At 42.5% G+C, this 17,114-nt stretch overlaps 1 protein-coding gene across 5 annotated transcripts in view; it reads left to right on the top strand.

Moving 5' to 3' along the window:
- Positions 1-17,114, top strand: part of RFWD3 (ring finger and WD repeat domain 3) — a 948,792-nt gene that overhangs the window by 680,374 nt on the left and 251,304 nt on the right. For 4 of the 5 annotated variants that reach the window (XM_044081898.1, XM_044081897.1, XM_044081899.1 and 1 more), the window contains exon 10: positions 11,306-11,482. The exons of the other annotated variant lie outside the window; for it this stretch is intronic. In XM_044081898.1, the coding sequence (XP_043937833.1) occupies positions 11,306-11,482 (177 nt within the window). The remainder of the gene's footprint in view (positions 1-11,305; positions 11,483-17,114) is intronic. 5 annotated transcript variants of the gene reach the window in all.

The raw sequence follows: 17,114 nt of genomic DNA, 5'->3' as shown, positions 1-17,114 counted from the left end.
TGTTTTGGATGTTGTTCAGGATGTTTTCTCTGAGGCTTCCCTTAATCCAGACTCTTTGCCTCCTGCACCGGTTAAGCCAGATAGGTATTACAGAGTGCCAGAGGCTCATAAATATCTGTATAAGAGCCCAAGGGCTGACCCAGAAACTATTAGCCAGGGACCTAAGGGTGTTAGGGCTTCTGTTGTAAAGAATCCAGTTCCTATGGATAAAGATTCTAGAGCTTTGGATAGGTGGGGTAAAAAAGTGTATACCTCTTCCACTCTAGCAATGAGGGCTTTGAATTGCCAGTTTCATATGTTGAAGTACCAGAATTTTCTCCTTACTCAGTTAAAATCTAAGGTAGATGCTTTGGCAGAGGGCATAGAGTGTAAGGAATTACAGGATTTGGTTCATGCCTCTGATCAGGTGGGTAAGCATTATTTGCAGTGTGGTTTCGATGCTTTACAGGCTTCTTCCAGGGTGGCTGCCACTGGATCAGTTATTCGTAGGCACGCCTGGCTTAAGGATCAGACCTTGTCAGAGCATGTTAAAGCTCGAATTTTGGATGCTCCTCTGCAGTCTGAAGTTTTGTTTGGTTCTCCTGTGGAGTCAGTCTTGAAGAAAATGGAAGACAAAGCTAAGTCTATGCAGACTGTTAAGGATTTTTTGCAAGTGCAGCCCCCTAAGTTTAGCAGAAATTGGCCTACTAAGGGATGGGCTTACCCTTCTTCTGATTTACAGTCTAGGGGCAGATCTAGACGTGGTAGGGGCAGAGCTCAGGGTTCTTTCAGGCCTAGAACGTGGAGTTCCCCTGCACAATCTACAGATGAGGGCAGGGGCCAGTCCTTTCGTAAACAGACCCAATGACCTGCATCTTCAGCTGCCAGATCCTTCCTGTCTGGCAGCTCCTCTGGGAGGAAAGTTGTCACTCTTCAGGCAAAACTGGCTTTTAGTCACCCAGGACAAATGGGTGTTGGACATTATAGACCGAGGCTACAAGTTTTATTTCCATACATTGCCTCCTTTCAAAGGCATGCCAGACGTTCCTCCTCAGCAAAGGGTGGAGGCTCACAAACAGATTTCTTTACTTCTTCAAATGGGGGCTATACAGCAGGTTCCTCTGTCAGAAGTGGGCCTAGGATTTTATTCTCGCCTGTTTCTTGTACCAAAGAAAGGAAACACTTGGAGGCCAATTTTGGATTTATCTATCCTCAACACATACCTGGACATTCCAAAATTCAAAATGTTGACTTTGCAACAACTTCTGCCTCTGTTGGGCAAAGATCACTGGATGGTAACTCTGGATCTCAAAGAGGCTTATCTTCATATTCCTATCAGGCCCAGTTGCAGGAGATTCCTGCGTTTCGGGCTGGGATTTTACATTATCAGTTCTCTGCATTGCCCTTTGGCTTATCTACTGCCCAGGGTGTTCACAAAGGTTCTGGCTCGGTGATAGCCTTCTTAAGGTTAAGAGGAATACAAATTTATCCTTATTTGGACGACTGCCTGATTCTTGCTCAAGACAAAGACAAGCTACTTCACCATCTACAGTATGTTATGGCAGTGTTAAGGTGCCTAGGGTATTCTGTGAACGAAACAAAGTCCAGTCTAGTACCCTCTCAGGAAATGTGCTTTCTGGGTGTGAGACTGAATACAGCCTCTCAGATGGCTTTTTTTGACCCCGGACAAGCAAAGAAATCTTACACTTTACTTCCAACAATTGTCTCTACGGTCCAGGCTGACTGCAAGGACAGTCCTTCAAGCCTTGGGGTTCATGGCATCTTGTATTCTGGTGCTTCCCAATGCCAAACTGCATATGAGGAAGCTACAATGGTATCTCAAAAGTGTATGGACTAACACTGCCACGATCTGGACACTGTCATTCAGATAATACCTTGCATTCAAAAGGAATTTTTGTGGTGGGCTCAGGAATGTCACCTAAACAAGGGACTCTCTGTGACCCGACCAGAGGCGAGTCAGATCTTAACGACAGATGCCTCAGACAAGGCTTGGGGAGCACACCTCAATGGAAAATGGGTTCAAGACACGTGGCCTGCCAGACTTCAACATTTACATATCAACTTGAAGGAGATGTTAGCAGTTCAATTTGCATTGATGGCTTTCAAGGATCTACTTCACCCAGGACAAGTGTTGATTCAAACAGACAACACAACTGTCATGTGGTACATCAACAAGCAAGGGGGAACCCATTCGTACCCTCTTTGCAGGCAAGCTATGATTTTGTGGGAGACTGCTCTCAGTTTGCACCTCACTCTTCAGGCATGGTTTCTGCCAGGAGCACAGAACTCCTTAGCGGATGTTTTGAGCAGACAGATGGTGGATCCCCACGAGTGGAAGTTGGATCCTCATGTATTTCGACAGTTGACAGTGATATGGGGGACTCCAGACATAGATCTGTTCGCTTCTCCACTAAATTTCCAGTTGCCAAAGTTTTGCACAGAGATGTTTCATCCAAAAGCTTGGAAAGTGGATGCTCTATCATTCAGTTGGAACAATCTTCACGTCTATGCCTTTCCTTCTCTGCCTCTCCTTCCCAAGGTGCTCTTGAAGGTCAGACAGGACAAGCCCTCCATGATTCTAATAGCTCCAGATTGGCCACGGCAGCACTGGTACCCTCTGCTGAGGAGTTTAGTACGGGAGCCTCCTTGGCCTTTGCCATCAATTCCACACCTTTTGTCTCAGGCAGGCAATCATTTCCTCAATGTCAGGATACAGTCCCTGCATCTGACAGCCTGGCATATTCTGTTCTAGAACCTGGAGGGTCGCAGCTTCCTCAACAAGTTTTGAATGTCATTTTGGAGGCCAGAAGGCCTAGTACAAGGAAAGTTTATGCTGATAAATGGAGGAGATTTTTTATTTGGAGCAAAGCAAAGAGCTTTGATGTTTCCAGGCCTAATTTGAGTGTTTCACTTCAATATCTTACAGAATTATTGGACAAGGGTTTGTCTTTCTCCTCTGTAAAAGTTCATGCTGCAGCCATTTCTGCTCTCTATGACTGTGACCCACCATTATTCTCTCATCCTTTGTTTAAGCAATTCCTTAGAGGGGCAAAGAATATAAGACCCCCGCGTAGAGCTCCTACTCCTTCCTGGGATCTCAATTTTGTGTTGGAAAAACTCACTTTACCTCCTTTTGAACCTGCAGCTACATCTGAGTTGAAGTTTTTGTCTTGGAAGACTGCTTTTTTGTTGGCCATTACGTCTGCTAGAAGGGTATCTGAATTACAGGCTCTAATGGCAGTTGAACCCTTCCTGATTTTTCATAAGGATAGGGTATCTCTGCGTACTAACCCTACTTTTATGCCTAAAGTGGTTTCAAATGTGGCCTTGAACCAATCTATTCACTTGCCTACTTTTTATGCTGATCCCCAAAATAAAGGGGAGAAAATTTTGCACACTTTGGATATTCACAGGCAGTTGCGTTATTATTTGAGCAGGACTAAAGGGTTCAGACAGTCTCAACAGTTATTTGTTTCTTTTGCTTTGGGCTCTCAGGGGAAACCTGTTTCAAAACAAACTATTTCTAAGTGGATTGGCCATTGTATTGCTTTTTGTTATTCTCATCATGGTAAGGAGATTCCGGCTGGAATCAGACCTCATTCCACTAGGGCTACTGCCACTTCTACTGCTTTTAAGGGGTGTAGCTACTAAAGATATTTTGGAAGCAGCTACTTGGAGTTCAGTGCACACTTTTTCTAAACATTACCATCTCCCTCTTTATTCCAAATCTAGGGCTGGGTTTGCCACTGCAGTTTTACAGGGCATGTTAGCAGCTCCCAATGCTTTATGATTTTGCCAACCTCCCTTTACCTTTGCTTTGGGATTCTACCCACAGGTTATGACTGCAGCAATGTGAGATGAAGAACATAGTACAGTTTTGTACCTACCATAAATGTAGATGCTCGAAGATCCACATTGCTGCAGTCCAATTTACCCTCCCTCCTTCCCCTCTATAGTTTGGAGTGGTTGTGTGGTTTGGGTTGTAAATATTGTTTGTACATGGGTTTTGGAGGTTTTTCTGTTTTTGGCTATGGCCTTTCTTTTTAGGGCCTTCTGACATCTGGGGCAAGAAAGACTGAGGATATGACGTCGGTCATGCGCTTTAATACCATGGCGTACTGACGTCAGATCTGAGCAACCATGACCGACGCCACTTTGGTATTCGGGCCGACCGAGGACAGCGGACTACCCACAGGTTATGACTGCAGCAATGTGGATCTTCGAACATCTACATTTATGGTAGGTACAAAACTGTACTTTCTCCATGGCTTTGTGGAAAATGTTTCTGCTCCTCCTCCCAGTTCCTCCTCTGCATGAGCTTTGGCATTCTCCCTCATGTTATGAATACTGCAGCATATGAATAGAAGGATATAGAATAGTTGTGTGAAATCTTACCATAACCATAGATGTCCTTCTCTTGTATATGCTGCAGTGTTGCTTTCCCCTCCTTCCCCCTGATGCTTGCCTGGTCCCATGTTTTCACACTTTATCAGGCTGGTGCTTTGCGGCATTCAGTTCTGAGGTAGGTACATGCTGATGTCCGCTTTATACCCAACATCTCTTTATGGCTGACGTACTCTTACTGATTTGCAGGGTCGCATGTGCCTTACAGTAGCATTTAGACTTTGGAATACTGGCCGGCTGTACAAGTCAGCCTTGGAGGCAGACTCCCCCATGTTATGAACTAAATGAAATTTAAATATTATAAACAAAATTTAAAGGTCATGCTGCTAAACGCTAGGAGTCTAAGCATAAAACTGCACTCATTGCAAGCATTTCTTGCCCTGGGGGATGCTGACATTTGTGCAGTCACTGAAACCTGGTTCAAAGCTGTGGAGAGCACCCCAACCTTACTAGATAACTCAACCTACCATACTGTCAGACCCCAAACAGAGGGCTACAAAGCCAAAGGAGGTGAAGTTTCAATATTTATCAAAGACGTACACACCTCCAGGCTGGTCAAACAGTATGACACACAGGAGGCACTCCAAGTGCAATTAACTGTTGATAAAACACCTGTTCAAATAATAGCTAGCTACAGACCCCCCAACCATAGCTCAGGATGCCCATTCCACTTATCTGGACTTGAATCCATCAAGATTCAACCTTCTACCCTGATCCTAGATGAATTTAACTACCTAACCATAGAGTGGAAGACCTATTCTAGCACAACATGAATGCCCAGAGATGCCTCAACTTCATCAATGCCAATGCATTGGATCATCTGGTCGACACCCCTAAAAGAGGTGAAAATATCCTGGACCTGGTCCTAACCAACATGAGTAGCCACTGTAGCACTCCTACAGTGTCATCTTCTTTGGTAAGATACGACCATAAAGCGATCACTTTTGAAGTCAGCATCTCCCCTGACCCCCCTAATTGTCACTTTTTTCACATGTCCACAGTCTCAAAGGCAACACCCAAATCTGTTCTGAACTGGTGGTCAATTAACACCACATACACAAATGCCATAGATATAGCCAACCTGCTGGCACACAGGTCAGTGAAAACTTCACCCCCCTGTCCCCCCATCAGTAAACCAGGACATCCCCAGCACCTGACCCCCTCCCCTCATCACCAGGGAGGAGGTATTTAATACCCTCTCAAAGGCAAAAAATACATTCTCCATGGGACCCGATAACATTCCTGGCTGTATCCTACATGAACTCGGGCATGAGCTGTCAGCTCCCTTAGACACCCTATTCAACCAAAGCCTGAGCATCGGCTTCTTCCCAGCTGAAAGGAGTACAGCCACTGTTATCTCAATACACAAAGTTGGAGCGTCCACTGACCCAGGCAGTTATAGGCCCATCAGCCTAACTAGCCTGATCTGCAAGGTCATGGAACGCATTATCATGGACCTTATAAACAAGGACATTGCCACCCTCCAAATGCTTGACCCCACACAGTTTGGTTTTGTCAAAAGGAGATCATGCCTGTTAAACTTGGTCGACTTCTTTGAAGCAGTCACCAAAGCCATGGACAAGGGAAAGACGGTGCACATCACGTAGCTTGGCCTAGCCAAAGCCTTCAACACTGTTCCCTACTCAGCCATAATAGATGAACTCTTCCAGCTAGGCATCAACCCATATGTTACCAGGTGAGTAGCTAACTGACTCACTGATATAGAACCCACTCAGTCAAAGTAGGGGAAGCCACCTCTAGTAGTAGACCCATAATGAGCGGTGTACCCCAAGGTTCGGTCTTGAGACTTTAGTGTTTGGAATATACTTTTCTGAGGTGCAAGCCAAAACCAGTGGTCTGTAGCTGACCCAAGTTTGCAGATGACTGCAAGCTGGGCACTGTCTTAAATTCCCCTAGTGATATGAACATCCTCCGTGGGCCTTACGTAAACTAATGACTGATGCCAGAAGCATGGCCTTAAACTGAATGCCAAGAAATGCATCATTATCCCCTTTGGGGAAAATGTCATCCCCACTAATTTTCACATTAATAACAACATACTAAGCATGCAATCAGTCATGAGGGACTTGGGCACCCTGGTTTTTAGAAACCTGACTTTTGACCATCACGTTGCCTCCATTGTACGGAAGGCTTTCTAAATGGCCCACCTCATGAATAAGGGTATTTCATCCAGGAACAAGGAAGTCATTACATCCCTGTACTCCTCCCTTATCAGACCCATTATCGAGTACAGTGCCCCCTTCGGCATGTACCTTGCCAAGCACATACAGCAGTTGGCGAGACCACAGAGGTTCCTGACCAGGAAAATCCAGGGTCTCAAACACCTACCCTATAAAGATAGGCTAAAAGCCCTGTCCCTCTACTCAGTCTCATACAGACTGCTCAGAGGTGACCTGTGTCTGGCATACAAGGCCATTTCAGACCCAGTCTTGATGGAGTTGCTGCCTATCTGTAAGACAAACTCTACTCGCACAACCCACATGCAAGGTCTTAACCTGGTCTGTGACATTAATAGAACTTGTTGGCAGGATAGATTTGTGTCCCAGAGACTCCCCCGTCTGTGGAATAGACTCCCTCTCCATGTCAAGCAGAGTACCACTCTAGCCCTCTTTAAGATGAACTTTGCCGACTGGATGGGAAACAGAAAATATACCCTTGGGATCCCACCTGTGTCCCTGCTGGACAGGGGAAATAAGTGCTGACTTTGAGGGAACACAGGAGAAATTCTTGGCTAGGCTTATAAGGGCCTCCGGGCCAATAGCCTAGTATTATCCTATGAACCTAGTGCAGCATATAAAGGAGAATAACATCTACGGTTATGATAAGATTTTACACAACTATTATTTGATTGCACCCAGACAAAATGTCTGTGCCAGAGAATGTTTTATTAGCTCTTGTAGGAAGTGTTTTATTGTTTCATGACTTCCTGAAGCTACAACAGATCTTAGTAAAACTTTATCTGTTTGTATTATTGACACATATGTGAGATTCTGGGTCAGTTGCTAGGAAAGGGGGTAGTGTGGGAACCACATTTCAGATGACCAGATATATGCTATGTCATTCTGTAATCCATCACAAAACTAGAAGAGACTGATATGTCAGAGCAGTCTGTTTTTGGAACTTAACAAAGAAGGAACCCTTACCTACTTCATCTTGTCTTGCTCTAGTAAGTGACCAGAGAATAGTGATTCTTTAGATCAGTCAAGAAAATATAGTGAGATTAGTTAAATACTGTTTTTCTGTATGTGTGTGAATCTATTCATCTGTGTTATTTTAAAATTTCCTGTGATTGAAACTCTGGTGTTTATTGTAAATAGATATTCCGTATTTTCATGTTCATTTATTATTTATTAAATATATTTAAACGTTTCATTGTGGCTGGTCCTTTAGAGAATATTTTAACCTTGTATCTCTCTGGTGACTCTGTAGCCACAACTAAAAGCCTTTACTGCATTAGTCAAGCATTGTCGTTTGTATTAATATTAATTTTGCTCAGTATTATTGGATACCCTTGTAAAAACCTTAGAGTAGCTGGCTTTGGAGTGTGGTGGCAATGTAACTACATTATAGTGTGGGCAGAAGGGGCATAGCTAGTAAATCTGTGCCAGCCTTTCCCAGGTGTTTGTGTGTGTGTGTGTGTGTGTGTGTGTGTGTGTGTGTGTGTGTGTGTGTGTGTGTGTGTGTGTGTCTGTGCAAGTCAAATCTCAGTGTGTGTGTCAGCTGCTTGGAGCAGGGACACAGAGCACTGGTTTCATAGAGAGTGAGTGGAGCCAGATTTGGTTTGGAGACACTGCTGAGGACTCATCTCTATAGCTGTGCCAGTGGGGAGTCTTACTGGGTGCCAGACCCCTGACTATGTTCCTTGTTTGCTGTTAAGAGAAATTGTGCATGATGCAGAGAGTTGCATCTGGAAATACTGTGCATCTGTTTTTGTTCCAAATGAACGCCCCTCTCCATTGTCAGTGGTGAGGATTCAGGCTGCTTAATTACTGGCCCAGAGAGAGGACATCACAGCTTCTAACAGTATGTTCATATAGGTGTGTGCCGCTTAACATCCTTTTGCACAACGTCCATCTGTATTTACGTCTATACTGTACTAAGCAGACATAAATGTGGTTGGATATTGTGCAGAAGGACGTTAAGCAAAGCACAATGTAAAGAATATGGTGGTAGCTTAACACCTGCTACGCATAATGTTCTGTGGGATAAAACATATCCTGGATGTTAAACAGCACAATACCTGGAATTTGAGTGGTTGCCAAGGAATTGTTAGTTGTTTATAAATATAAACTTAATAGTTATTTGTTTACTGTGACTTGTAAAATCCAGTTTAAGACCTAACACCTAAAGAATTCTACCACTATAGAAATAGTTTGTGCTGAAATGTTTGCCATTTACACTTCTTTAGTAACCCATATGGTTCCAGATATATGAACATTAGTTTGAAGTAGGAAAACATAATCTGATTCTGTCAAAAAGCATAGGCTGTGCCCATTGGAAGTTGCTATGCAAACTTCCAGACCTCCATTAGAGGCAATGAGTTAAAATGGCAGATGATGCCATGACCTGTCAATCTCCAGTATGACAAATCGGTCCATCTCCATATGAAAAAAATGTTTTATAGTAGCCTTGCACAGTGGGAGGCACCTTAATGGAACTTTCAAATTATAGATCCATAGCCATTCTCTCACCACCCCATCTAAGATACTGGAGAAATGTTTACATATTCTGCTTCTCAGAAAATCAACTACTGTCCCCTATCCAGCAGGGCTCCGTGCCTCACCACAGCACTACTACTGCTTCATTTTACTTCTACTGTAAGCATGCAGGTAAATTAAGGTATTATAATCTCAGCACTTTTCTTAGACTTGTCTATGTTCCATGAAAAACTCTTATTCCAGTTTTCTAATATAGGACTCTCTAATTCCTCTCTACTGTTTCCATAGTTACCTATCCAGCAGGATACAGGCAGTCAAATGGAATGTCTATACTTTCCACCCATTAAAAATAGGAGTCCCACAAGGTTCTCTTTTAAGTCCCCTGCTCTTTAACCTCTTTATTAATTACGTTAATACGGACCACTATAATGCAGTACACTGACACATCTACCCTGATCTGCTGAGCAAAAACACTAACAGAACTCACATAACTCAGCATGCCTTCTCCTCTGTAGAATGTTTGCTAAGCAGATATCTCCCACTAAATCCCAATAAAACAAAATTAATATTTACTCTTAAACCAAAAGTCATCTATTACCATCATCACTGCTAACAGCAATGGCCTGGTGAACTTGTTCGATTTTAAACCCTTTGGTGTTGGCATCGATGACCAGCTGAGATTTGATTGGCAAATTAACCAAGCCATAAAGAAAACACATCAGAAACTAGGCTGTTTATACAGAATGAAATCATTCTTCACTGATAATAGCTAGAAAACACACAGCATCTGATTACTTTATTGCCTTTTCTACTATATGCTTCCTCCATTTTCATTAACCTGCAAATAAAATTGTTAGCAAAACTAGAACAACGGTATAGCAAAACCTCTAGATTTACTGCAAACCATAAGTACTGGTCACACTTCTGTTTAACACTCAGGATCTTAATTGACGCTAACTACCCCACTACCTATTTTTATCACAACCTGGTGCACTACACAAACTCTTGCATAAGCCAGGTAGCTGTCCAACCGTAAAAAAAAACAAAAAAACATAAAACTATATTCACATGAAAGACAACCAAGATCAAAAGGCAAAGTCTTGCTCGCCATAACAAAATCTTAAAGCTCTGCAGGGGACTCCCTATACTCAAAGTTTCAAAACTGTGGAACTCCATCTCTCTAGCACTAAAAGCAGAACAAAATGGGAATTTCTTCAAAAAATAATTAAAATGTCACCTGTCAGCAAAATGGATGTGCTCCTACATCTCACCAGGGTGTGACCATGTTAATACCAATGTATTTCATATATTCTCTGGAGCAAATCCTGTCTGTACTGCTGTCATCACTTCTGATTTGTCATTATAAAATAATTTCCTTCTTCTCTCACTCAACTATATGTTTGTTTTGCTGGCTTCCTGGTGTATTTTTTCTCCTCTTGGAAGAAATTAAAAAAAAAAAATTCTACACCAAGGACTTGAACTGTAATTAATGTTTTCCCATAAAGTAAATTAATTGTTGCAAGTAAACGGTTTCTGTGTTTAAATATCTTCTTTTGTCTGTGTGTTGTTAGATGTGGATTTTTGTACTGTATATCATTTCAGAATTGTTTTTGGTTTATCTCTTTTATGCATAATTTTATATTTATAGAATTTTCAGGTGTTTAAACTTTCATGACTGTCTTACTGATTGTACAGTATATGGAGCTTTTCTTTCCAAGCCTCTGCTGAAAAGGGATTCATGCTAAACGCAGTTTAATTATCCTGGTAAGCAAAGGCAAAATAAATAAAAAAAAAATATTCAGTGTTTCCCTTTCTACTGTCCATAATTGAATACATACTGTCCCTTTCTACTGTCCATAATTGAAGACATACTGCCAGCACTAAATTGGGGGGAGCATGAGAAACTTTATCTGTGCAGATTGTGTTCTAGCACATCTTTGATGTCACTACAAAGAGTAGTTCCACATAGTTGCAACATCATTAAAATGTTTTCTTTAGAGTCAGATGAAAGCCATGGCTCTTGCAGTAAACACCCCATTCAGATCATCTTTTGCTGTGAGTTTGCAAGGATGTGCTATAATCATGGATGAGGATGCTGGCCTTTTTGAAGATCTGGCAAAACTAATTAAGATTTTGCATGAAAACTGAATTTGTGAGGTTTTAGTGAAATACATTTTCACCTTCATGTCTAATGGTACATTTCTCTCTCTCTTTCCATTTAGTCTTATGACAAATACTGTAGTCCAGACATACAATGCAGGCCGACCTGTATGGAGTTGCAACTGGTGCTTGGATGATACAAACTACATTTATGCAGGTCTGATTAATGGGTCAGTGTTGGTTTACGATCTGAGGGACACCAGCACACATGTGCAGGAATTGCTGCCACAGGGATCAAAGTATGGAGCTTTTTTTATTGATATCCTTTTTATTGCTGGCATCCAATGTTTGGTTTGTTCAACTTACTGTGTCTGCTGTTTGACAAAATGTCAGCTATAAGCCGTATTGTCTATTTAAAAAGAAAATTAAACACAGTACACTCTTTTAGTAATGCAAAAGGAGATTGTATATTGTCTCTCAGAAACATTTCCATATCACATATTTGCTGTCACGGCTTATCTTATAAGACTTACCTTTTAAGAAACACTGGGGCACAACAGAAAGCAAACAGCTGAATTGAGGTACCTGTGCAAGACATAGTCTCATGTAGACTGAAATGGTACTCAATATAGAGTTGACATTTTTCATTACCTTCTCAGTACTCTTTTTGTGGCTGACCTCTTCACAGAGGTGCTTTGGACATTTGTTCATAGGTAGGTACTAGGCTATCGGCCCAAGGGCCTAAGTAAGCCTAGCCAACAAGGTTCCCTGGCTTACGCCACCCAAGAAAGTTAATTTCCTGTGCCTCTGTCGAGCAGAACCACAGAAGTGATTCCCGGGGTGTATTTCCTATTTCCCATCCACTCATCAAGATTTTTCTTGAAGAGTGCTAATGAGGAACTTTGCTTGACATAGATGGGTAGCTTGTTCCAGAGTATAGGAAGTCTCTGGGACAGGAATCTATCCCTCCAGCATGTCCTGTTTATTGTGGTGACAATGTTTAGGTCCCTAGAGAGAGTAGCTCGGAGGGATTGGGATTTCTTTAGGTGTAGCATGTCCAACAGCTCTGGGTTTAACATAGCTTTATAAGTTAGGAAGAGATCTCCTCTGAGTAGGCGATATGCTACAGAGTAAAGCTGGAGTTTTTTGAGCTGGTCAGTGTAGGGCATCTGTTTGAGGCCAGTAATCCTCTTTGTGAGGTACTTCTGTGGCCTTTCCAGCTGCTGCAGATGTCTTGTGAGGTACATTCCAAAAGGGACATGGCACTCATTAGACCCATTATAGAGTACAAAGTAGAGGGGAACAGTGACCTCTTTTTTTCCTGGATGAGAACCCTTTTGTGATGAGGTGTGTCACAAAGGATTTCCTGACTACTGTGACGATGTGATTATCAAAGGAGAGACTACTGTCCTCCTGGGTCCCAAGGTCTCTTATCACACATTTGGCGTTAAGTAGACTGCCGTTTATGTGGTAGTTCATGGGTACAGAGTTTTTACCAAAGGGGATGACCATGCACTTATTGGCATTGAGCTTGAGGCCATGCCTCTGACACCAGGCATTTGTCTCAGTGAGGCCCTTCTGTAGGATGTCCACATCATTTGGGGACTCGACTGTGGCTCCTAGTTTGCAGTCATCTGCGAACTTCGTTAGCCAGAGGTCTTCTGTGTTAGCCTGTACTTCAGAGAAGTAGATACCAAACAGGAGAGGTCTCAGGACTGAACCCTGTGGTACTCCACTTGTCACTGGTTTGAAGTCAGATTTGGCAGTGTGGGTTCTGTCAGTGAGCCAGTTGGCAGCCCATCTTATTCCTAGTTTAGTGAGCTTAGCTATAATTCCAGAATGGTGGATGGTGTTGAAAGCCTTGGTGAGGTCAAGATAGGCTGTGTGAACCACCTTGCCCTCGTCTACGGCTTTGGTGACTCCCTCAAAGAAGTCGATCAGGTTCAGAAGGCATGATCTGCCTTTCACAGACCCGAACTGGGTGAGGTCTAGAGTTTGGAGGTTACCGATGCCTTTGTTTATGAGTTCCATGATGATAGTTCCATGGCCTTGCAGACCAGGCTCGTCAGGCTAATAGGGTGATAGTTCCCAGGATCAGTGGTGGCTCCCCCTTTGTGGAGTGGGATAACTGTTGCTGTGCACCATTCAGTGGGCACAAAGCCTGACGTGAGACTATGATTGAACATGGTGCTTAGGTGGGGAGCCAGTTCATTCTGAAGTTCGTGTAAAACGCAGCCTGGGATGTTGTCTGGTCCCATGGATGCTGTGTTTTTGGTTTTAGAGAGTGCAGCTTTTACCTGCATAGATGTGATTACAGGGACTCTGCATTCTTCCTGTATAGATATGGGTCCTTTAAGAGGTGGTGGTGGTGGGGGGGTAAAGTTAGCACTGAACCTATCTGCCAGGATGTTGGCAATATCAGTTGGTTCTGTAATTTTCATGCCGTTGTGCTGTAACTCAGAGCAGATCTGGGTGTTGCCATTGAGATTCTTGACATAGCTATAGAATGCTTTTTGGTTGCCCTTAGAATCTGTGGTGATTTTATTTTTGCAGATAGCTTTGGAGGATCTTATAAGAGATTTCAGCTTCTTATTGAGGCTGACCAGGGAGCTCCACCACTCATGGGATTTTACACTCTTTTGCAACAGTTTCTTCCTTCTGTTGTAGAGTTTATGTCAGGGGACCACCAGATTGGTTTCCTTTTTTTGGAGGATAGCGTCTTGGTTCTGTTTGGGATAGCATGATCCATGCACTCGTGTAAGTGCTTATAGAGTGCATTTGTGTAGGATTCAGCAGTCGTAACTGTATTGTCCATCTGCATGGGTGTCATGACGTTCGCCACTTCTGTCTTAAAAAGCATGAAGTTGGCTTTGGAGGAATTTTTTACTGTGGTTTCCTTAATGGTGGGGGATGCGGATATCTAGGGTGATTAGCTTATGGTCGGATCTGACCAACGAGGAGTTGACTTCAGGTGTGGAACACTGGTCACTCATGTTGGTAATAACTAGGTCTAGGATGTTGCCCCTGATGGGGTTGTGGATAAGTTGATCCAGGGCATTGGAATTTATGAATTCCAGAAAGCATTGAGCAAAGGAGTTGGTACATGAGTAGTTTTCCCAGTTAATGGTGGGGTAGTTGAAATCGCCCATTATTAGGGTGTTTGGTTGAACCCTAATATTTTCCAGTGTATCAAGAAAAGAGGAGTGGGAATCCTGGGGCATAGTGCGGGGATCTGTAGCAAGCTACAATTTGGATTGCAGTTTTGCCCAGAGTTAGTTGCACTTGGATAACCTCGAATGCATTATGCTGCGCAACTATCCTGGAGGTATGGATATCCTTAATGAGTATGGACACCCCTCCGCCTTTGGTGTTCTGGTCCAGGTTAGTCGGCCGAAAAGTGTGGTGCGAGTTATAGCCTGGTAATGCAGGGGTGCTCTCTAGAGCCTTGAACCAGGTCTCAGTTACTGCACAGATATCGATGTTCTCCATGTTAAGGAGTGCCTCGAATGAGTGCTTTTTGAGATTTAGACTTCTAGCATTACTCTCAGTTTTTGCTTACCTGTTCCTGTTACGGTGGTGAATTTGTCATTTGAACCTTGCCTAAAAAAGGTACTATAGGGGCGGCAAGACCCTTAGCCAGTATCCGGAATCTCAGGGGCAACAGGTGCAGGCCATCTCTTGCAAAGCATTGTGGTCTGTCGACCATGTTGTCTCAGGCAGACAGATACTGGATCCCCTTAGAATGATACCGGAAGCTTAGCCAATTGTTGAAGTCAGTCATTTTGTCCTTGTACTGTGGTATCATTCTGGGTGATGGCAGGATGCTACTCAGGGCTAGGGTCATACCTGCCTGGGCTACAAGATCAGAGAGCTTTTCCATGTCTCTTTTCCTGTAGTCCAGGGAGGTACATCTCGGGTCATTCACACCAACATGGATAATGACAGAGTCATATATTTACTTGTTGTGGAGTGACCTGAGTGCGTGAGTTATGTGGCGGATCCTGGCAACCCGACAGGCAGCTGACAGTAACCTTCTCCGGACCATCAGTGTGCCTGACTATAGAGTCACCTATGACTGAGGGGGGCAAACAGCATGTATTGATTTTGCTTCAGTACTTTTAAGCTGTTAGAATATTATGTTGAGGACTATTTCTGATATTTTTCTGTTTCCTCTGTTAAATGATATTGTATATAATAGTGTTTTGTTCCAGTGTTTTCTTGAGAAATTCTTGCAATAAGAAAAGCAGACTGTTTCAACATCATATTTATTCTCTGACAAATTGGGCTTATGGCCTGAGGCATATATGCTAGGCATAATTAGTGTACAGGCAAGAGCTGCTTTTTGCCTTTTTGTGCCAGCTTCTGTAATTGTAGTATATTGGTTTGGTAATGCAGCCTGCATGCAGATGACAGTTTTCAGATAAGGTTGTTGCAGTTCAGTTTTGCGAAAAGCATTTGAAGCTGATAACACAAAGTTGTTGCAAGTGCTAACAGTTCTTTCTGCTTTGTCAAGCAGTAAACCTGTAACAGGAGGGTGGGATGATTTCTTAATTTGCCACTGCTAATATGCACTGCAGAAGGTCATTTGAAGTTACAGCTGGCTAGCATAATGTCTTTCCATTAGGCTGCTGGTAGTCATCCTTTCAAACAGTATGGCATGACTGGTTCCTATTGTAGTAACAAAAGTAATGTTTTTCATTTTCAAGTTGTCGCACATTTGTTAATTCTGTTACAGTGCAGTAGAATTTATTATCGTTTAAAAATATATATTCAACTTTGACTCTGGTATCAAAACAGTATTTTTATTACTTGATCTTTTGTATAAGATTAGTTAGTTATTTTTTAATCCCACCAAAAGTTGTGAGTTGGAGGTAAGATAGCTGCGAGACTGCTGTGTGCTGTACTAACCTTTGGTTTTCATTGTAAATCTGATTGGATTATTTTTTGAAATTATCATTTGTGTGTAAAGGTAGAGGTGTTGCTGTTGTCTGATGTTCATGGAGCTTATGGCCACTTGGCATGTCATTTAAATTTCTGGAGTCTAACCTTGCCGGAAGATGCTGTATTGTTGCTGAAGGTACCATTTATGTGTGTGTTTTTTGTCCTTTTTTACGGTGTTCTTCCCTAAGAGACGGAATATGTGAAATGAAGGCATGAGCTGAAACTTATTTTTGGTGATATGTTTACATTTGGGGACTTTGTTCCAGGAATACAAGTACGTAGCTGTCAACCCAAATATAGACTGTAGCAGTGATAACTTGTTTTTGTTACACCAGTTACTGTACTGTCATATTGTAATTTTTTTGTGGATTTCAGGTCTGTGTTCATGGACTTTGTAAGGACTCTTGCAGTATAGCATATGCTTATCAGGTCTGCGATCCTTTAACACAGGGGTGTCCAACCTTTTCTCTTGCAGGGGCCGCATTAAGTCAACAGAAGTTGTCTGGGGGCCGCATGTAAAATATATCATATAGTTAACTGTATCGCTGTCGCGGGCAACCAAAGTCGACCCCCTGGCTGTATTGTAGGTGAATTTGAACAATGAATGAATAAATGTAATAAATGCATAATATTTGTCCTAAAATTTAATCTCATTCAAATTCCTAAAAAACAGTGAAATCTAACATCTTAGTTTAACATCAAAGTTTATTTGTAAAACAAAAAAATGAACAGGTACGAACCCTTCAATTTGTATGAGATCATACCTGTGATTTTGCCGGTTTCCTAAAGATGTCCAGGTCTTCCATCATGTCCTTAATGCCCATATGATATGTTGTCCAAAGCGCTCATGTATTCTTCTGTTTCTAGCTTTTGAATCTGTCCCTGAAATTATTCAAGACATGCTACATCTGGTCAGGCTGGTCTGAAGATGAAAGATGGTTCATCAGTGGTATTCTCAAACTGAGCACCCCTTTGGAAAGGCACATTTCT

Source organism: Protopterus annectens, chromosome 8.part1 (genome assembly GCF_019279795.1).
Source record: "Protopterus annectens isolate FY-2018-M chromosome 8.part1, PAN1.0, whole genome shotgun sequence".
NCBI lineage: Eukaryota > Metazoa > Chordata > Ceratodontiformes > Protopteridae > Protopterus > Protopterus annectens.
Note: the sequence above shows the minus strand (reverse complement) of the source record. Positions and strands in the feature narration are given on the sequence as shown.